The sequence below is a fragment of the Monopterus albus genome, unplaced genomic scaffold (genome assembly GCF_001952655.1).
Source record: "Monopterus albus unplaced genomic scaffold, M_albus_1.0 scaffold102.1, whole genome shotgun sequence".
NCBI classification, from domain to species: Eukaryota; Metazoa; Chordata; class Actinopteri; order Synbranchiformes; family Synbranchidae; genus Monopterus; species Monopterus albus.
In genome coordinates, this window is record NW_018127982.1 from 1622862 (window position 1) to 1629794 (window position 6933).

The following is a 6933-nucleotide window of genomic DNA, read 5'->3' on the forward strand; positions in this document are numbered from 1 at the left end:
ACATGAGCAGCGTTATTGTCTTAGAGGACTTGTACCTTTTCTTCCTGATTCAGTTTGGTTCTCCACTTTCAAGTTTCTGGCTTAAACTAATCCGCATATTGTGTTCTTCTGCTTTTTATTGTGCGCTGCGCTGCCAGTCAATCAACAGCTCATCTGAACACAGTGGGAAGCTATTTCTTTTCACGCCAACTGTAAGGTAAGGAAAGTATTACTGTTTTCTGCGTGTTTAGACATTTTTTTTTATATCTTAAATGTTAGGACTATGTGTAGCAACAGTTTAATAGGTGTTATTCTTTAACTGACACATTCAATGCGTCATGTGGAGTTGATGAATTAGACTTAGATAGACTATTAATAATATTATCCGAAAAAATAAATGATCTGTATTTGTAAGTATAATTTATGTGAATTTACCTTAATTTGCAAGGCTGATCTGTAAAAACAGACCCTTATAGGAGATCGGCCTTTTCCCTTTTCTATCAATTAACTTTCTTATTGGCCGTTTTTATAAAGTTTGGCTTTGTGACAACAATAAACCTAAAGCATAGTGTGTTAATGTCTTACATTAAACACATGACGTACTGTAGCGATTGCTCAGTAGTATTGCTTGGCTCAGATTATGTTTATGTCTCTCTTTTTGTTTCCGGCCTGCTATCAAGAGTTTACACTGTGATGTCAGTACCTCCCTCATCAGGGGCCTTTTCGCCAATACGAGAGCTTTTTTCTTTATTTTCCTTTGACTTTGGTGGAACTGAATGCTATACTGAGTGACAGAGCAATGACAGATCCCCACCAGCAGGACGTGCATTTTTTTCTTATCACTTCCTCCAGTGCCTCAATCTATTTTTATAATAATGGGGAGACGTTTTGCCAAAGTGGAAGAAGGTTTAACAATAAAGCCTACCACGTGCTGACCTATGTTACAGCCTGCAAACTTTTTGTTTGTTTGTTTGTTTGCATGTTCAGGCATTTTTGAAGCCTCTTGAGGTCTTAAATAAACTCAAAGGCTGAACAATAGTTGTTTTCCAGACCAGCTAAATAAACCCTGGTTTTTAAATTCTTGTGGACTGTGAGAAGCTTTCAGTATAGGACTTTGGTCTGAATTAGGATCACTGCTGGTAGAGCTACAGGGCTTTGTGTGGCCAAAAGAGGTAGATTAATAATGTGACAACTTCTATGAATGTGTATATGCTTTACAGGTGAGTCCAGTTCATTTGAGAAGTGAAAAGCCTGTAAGTTAAACATCTAACTGCCATATACATCCATTTTACTACATGTATGGGTCTTGGTGGCAGGAACTATATCATATTACATTCACATCACAGATCTTTTTCCTTCAATGTAGTTAATAACTTTCATTTTAAGCATATATCTACTCTGTAGGTTTTGTCTCCACACTCACAGGAGATAGAAATATGTTCTTAATGTAAGTTTTGTGTCATGGAATGTGGGCCATTTTAATGCTGGTGTTATAGCCTGTTTGATACTATAGTTTTGAAGCCATTCATTCATTCATTCATTTTCTACCGTTTGTTCCCTGAGCGGGGTCACGGGGGGGGCCGGAGCCAATCCCGGTCAGCTAACGGGCGAAGGCGGGGTATACCCTGGACAGGTCGCCAATCCATCGCAGGGCTAGTTTTGAAGCCAATATATCAATATTAGGTTAAAAATCAGCAAATGTTATTGACGTGTTTGTTTGTTAGTTTTTGTGTAAATGCATTACAAAAAAAAAAAAAAATTTTTGATTAGTTCTATCAAAGAAATAGTTAAGCTTTTTTTTTTTTGAATGCACTTGTTTTTTTAATGTAAGAGATAAAGAAAAAGAGGACTGATGTGTAGCAACAGTGGAGGTAGACATTACAGCACCTCACTACCTGCATAACTATAACTTATTTTTACAATTTGGTTTGTGTATAGACTAGAGCAATCAGATAAAATGTGTTAATGACTGGGTATTTAGTGGTACTACTAGGCAGCTCTCTAGCTCCATAACTAACAAACAGACCTGATTTCACATAAATGTCCACAACAGCCTTGTTTCCTTTCTCTAGCTCAAAGATAGTTTCATTTAATTTCTAACTACTGGAGAGAATTCAAGCAATAGTGTACTAACTAATATAACTACAGAATCAATCCAGCTTCAGCTATTAATACCTGAAGCGATCTGGAATGGCCTACTGTATGTTGTCATGCCCTTGAACTGCTGTGCCCTAGTAAACTGAACAACTTAGCCTACATTTCATTCAAATTCCTTCTTTGTGAAGGTTTTACTCTTCCACTATTTGTAATAATAAATCCTAATTTTCCTACAATAGACAGTAGAATATCCTGAACAAATGCAGATAGTTTAACAAAGTGTTCCTGTAATAGCACAATGGGATTCAAATTTAAAGGATGCTTATTTAGTGTAATTATTGGTGATTTTCGAGGAAAACACATCAGTGGTGGGAATGATTAATGTGTGAAAGTGTTTTGAGAAGCTTCGCCTGAAATAAAAGGTACACTGTTGGACTGTCTGATTTGGCCCTGTGTAGAAAGCAAACTGTCCCCCTGTCTTCCAGTGACAGATGGTTTTTCTGACCTACAGTACTGTATGTGTGAGCGCACCCATGACTGTGTGGTAACCTACAATCTGTTTGGTCAGGCTATACCACTGACTTTGTGTTCTCTCTGTTACTCTCTCTCTCTTTCCAGACCACTGCTCTTAATTTGGCAGCTGCCGGGCCAAACTCTCAGACGCACCCTTCTCAATATTCTGCTGCCATCTGTGACAAAGTTTACCGAGCTGAACACAAAAAACACAAAGGCCAACAGTGCCACAGTGTGTGTGGGGAAGTAAAAAGGTGTGAGTGAAATCAGGCATCACAAACCTGACATTTGGGGGGGGGGGACTTCCTCCTTTGGTTATTTCCCTGTGACACAACCACATTTCCCTTAAGTCTTAGCATGAGGTTTGGCAAGCAGGTATTTTGTCTGAAAACATGTCAAGTAGCTGAGAGTGTGGGATGAAAGTGCAAAGAAAACAAAAAAGAGGAAAAAAATAACCATGCAGGAAATTCACCAGCTGGTCTACATTGGCCTGGAGCTGGTGATCGCCTGCCTGGCTGTGGTTGGGAACATTCTTGTCTGCTGGGCCGTCTGCCTCAATTCCAACCTGCAGAGCATCACCAACTACTTTGTTGTGTCACTGGCAGTGGCTGATATTGCTGTGGGACTGCTGGCGATTCCCTTTGCCATCACCATCAGGTATCATTATGTTTGCTATTTCATTTAAACATTTCTTAATTGTCTTTTTTTTAAATAACACTCAAAAAAAAAGTGCAACCTTGGATCACGCGCAAACTCTCAGACTGCAAAACACTGCTTTATTAAATTTGTAATATGCAAATTTTGAGAAATGATATGCTTTTTATGACCTGTAATGTTCTTTTGCAAACATCAGTATCGGCTTATGCACCAGCTTCTATGGCTGCCTGTTCATCACTTGCTTCGTCCTTGTGGTCACCCAGAGCTCTATCTTCAGCCTTCTGGCAATCGCCGTGGACCGCTACATTGCTATTGAGAATCCACTCAGGTGAGAAGAAAGAGAAAGTTCACATCAGCTAAAACAGGGAGACAGCTTTCTACTCTTTAACTTCAGCCAAATTTAGTTCACCCCAGTCTGTCTTGGTCTTTCAGGGACACAATGAATGAGCAGCATTTTTTTGATAGTGACAATCATGTTTTCAAAATAATTTCTCTTTTGGAATTTGTTTCCGGTACAGAACCGAGGCAGCCATCTGCGGCACCAACTCACACTGATGGCTCTTGTTAAAATAGTCACTCAGATAGCAGCTTACAACTAAATTCCTTGTTCATTTGTTTCCACAACAGGTATTTTGTCTGCAACAGTTATTTTGTGTGTAGGCAAATCATGATAGGATATTTCCTCTAGTAAGTCACAACTGGTGATACATTTGCATAAGCAGACAGATTCTGGCACTAAAGAGAATTCATCAGACACCGTATGAGGATGGAGATGAGATGACAGGTTATGTTACCAAAAATACTTAGTTATCCATGATGATGTGTTATTTTTAATCAAATGTGTGCCTTCCTTTATGCCTGCATGAAGCAATGAACACATGCCCGCAACAAAGAAATGTTTCAGTGAATTACAAAATAGGAAGGAAATGCACAGCACATTTATTTTAAGCGTTTGCAGTGTAATACGACACTACACAGTAAAATTTCACACTGTATTTCCACCTGCTAAAATGCTGTATTCAGTATTGATGGCATTATCAGGCCTTGATGCGGTCTGTACTTTAAAACTAGTAATGCAACATTAAATACATCTTTAGCAGGACAACACAAATTCTTGCTTTGATTTATTAAAAAAGCAATGCATTCAGGCTAGAATACACAACCATTTTCTCCTCACCAAATATTGACTTTGCCTCAAAGATCACAGTGAGATTAGATAAAGCATTTGGCTATAATGTGTTATTGTCTTTTGCCCAACCTTTCAGGTACAACAGTTTAATGACAGGGCAAAGGGCAGGGGGCATCATTGCTTTGTGCTGGCTCCTCTCAGCAGGCATTGGCCTGACTCCAGTGCTGGGCTGGAACCAAGGTAGGAGATCTGTGTTTGGCAAATATAAACATATGCTTTCAATGCCTGCAAACATGACAGTAGAAAAGCATAGATGTGGCACCTGTTACTTTGTCTGTATGTTTCTGAGGAGCTGGTTTGATGCCCAAGTTTTGGTTTACATGTGTTTCATAGAGTTTAAAGCCAGAAATCTGAATTTATGGGTAACTAGCAGTCATGAGTTATTCAAAGTAAACAAAACACCAAACACAGCCTCAACATCCTCTTATTAAAACAACCACTGAATAAAACTGACAATTAAAAGGCTATTAAAATGGTTGTTGTTGTTGAGGTGATATATGAGTGCTGAGGCCAAGTGCTAGATTAGAGGTCTGAAATCCAAACTATGCACAATGACTTGCATATGAAGAACAGTTTAACTTAAAGACTTTTTTTTGTCATGGAACAAAATTGTATTTAGTAATGTTATTAAAAGAAACTGGCAATTAATCACCCCTGCCTCTGCTGCACAGGTTGGAACTCCAGCAGCAACAGCTGTTCTGAAGGTATGACTGAGTGCCTGTTTGAAAGTGTGATTAGCATGGACTATATGATCTACTTCAATTTCTTTGGCTGTGTGCTGGTACCTCTGATAGTCATGCTGGTCATATATGCCCATATCTTCAAAGCTGCACAACGTCAGCTCCGGCGCAAAGCTGCACACACACCTGCTCCAGGAGAATTAACCTCATCTTCGAAGTCATCTTATTCGACCCTGCAGAAGGAACTGCATGCTGCCAAGTCACTAGCCATCATTGTAGGTTTGTTTGCTTTATGTTGGCTTCCAGTGCACATCATCAACTGTGTCAACCACCTCTGTCAGGACTGTAAACGCCCACATATCTGGGTGCTAAACATTGCCATCATCCTCTCCCATGCCAATTCTGTTTTGAATCCCATCATCTATGCTTACTGCATTCAAGAGTTCAGACAGACCTTTAGGAAAATACTGCACCAGCACTTGCTGGGTCGAAGAGACAGACATAGGTTTGGGGTTGGGAGTGGTAATGGCAGAGGTGTTGGGAGCAGCAGTAACATGGACACCTCTTCCCGTACGCCATCATGTGTCACAGTGGTAAATAGTTACATCCTGGAGCCCAGTCCTAAAGAAACTCCACCAAAAGATACTCATGACACCTACTGCCAATGGACATCAAAGTTAGACACTGTGCCAAGCAGCTACATACCCAATGAACACCAAATACAGGATAGCACACCTTCAGGAACGCAACAGCAGCAGTGCATCATGGAATGTGCTGCACAGGATGGAGCGGAGTCAGTCACATATCTAAGGGGAACAACATAAGTTTTGGAGGTGAAAGACAGTGGGAGCTGCATTGCTTTTGTGAATGTTCATGCTCTCTCCCTAAAAGAGAGTGACTGTGCCTGCTCAACAGAGCGCACAAAAGTATCATGACAACAGTATTTAAAATATATATCCATTACCATAAACCATAAACAGTGTGCAAACATGACAACATGAAGTAGATACAAGAAGAAGCAGCAGCAAATCAGAACGAGGTATTCCTGAAATTAGATAAACTGATTGTGAGGTAATACTTTGATCTGCTTAATATCTTTGTTCTCATCAACTCTCACTGAATTTGATCAGAACTAGAAGCACATAACAGAATTGTCAAAAGCAAGAGGATTTTAAAAATGGGGGATGCTTAAATGTATCCGAGCTAAATATCCTTTTGCGGTTTCATGTCTTTAAAACAATGTGCATCTTAATGTGTGGTAAACTGTGTTCTGAACAGCACTGTAACTTGCAATAATTTAAAGGGGGGAGACTACGGTTCAGTGGGTACAGCAGTCATCTCCCAATCAAAGGGTTAGAGGCTTAAATCACGGTGCCTGCAGTCCACATATCAAAGTGTCAAGACAAGACACTGAACCCCCAAGTTGCCCCCAATGGTTAGAGCCATCAGTGTGAGTTGGCGCCGCAGATGGCTGCCTTGGTTCTGTACTGGAAACAAATTCCTTGTGTGTGTGTAACATACCTGGCCAAATAAAGGTGATTAAGATTAAAGGGACTCAAGAAACTTTACATTTTTGATCTGCAGAGTTATGTAATGTATCATGTCACCTTTTGAAATGGCCATCTATATTGTTTTTACCAACTGGAAAATTACAACCCTTAATTATATACTAGTTTTCTATTTCTAAGCAGCTGAGCTCCATTTCTGCTACAACCCTGAATGATTTTCAGTCAACACTGAAATATTAATGATCAGTTTTGCCATGAACTCATAAGAACAGCAAACTTCTTACTGCTATAGATGAAGCATAAACAAACT

The 6933-nt window shown here is 39.7% G+C and overlaps 1 protein-coding gene across 2 annotated transcripts; it reads left to right on the plus strand.

Moving 5' to 3' along the window:
- On the plus strand, positions 1-6539 carry adora2ab (adenosine A2a receptor b). 2 transcript variants are annotated; one of them, XM_020609852.1, is made up of 6 exons: positions 1-196; positions 2695-3246; positions 3443-3574; positions 4512-4615; positions 5107-5139; positions 5263-6539. In XM_020609852.1, exons 2-6 carry the CDS (start codon positions 3047-3049, stop codon positions 5937-5939), a joined length of 1146 nt encoding a protein of 381 aa, XP_020465508.1. In that variant the 5' UTR covers positions 1-196; positions 2695-3046; the 3' UTR covers positions 5940-6539. The 2 variants fall into 2 exon arrangements, with proteins under 2 accessions (XP_020465508.1, XP_020465507.1); XM_020609851.1 differs by having other exon boundaries at positions 5107-6539.
- Positions 6540-6933: the final 394 nt, after the last annotated feature.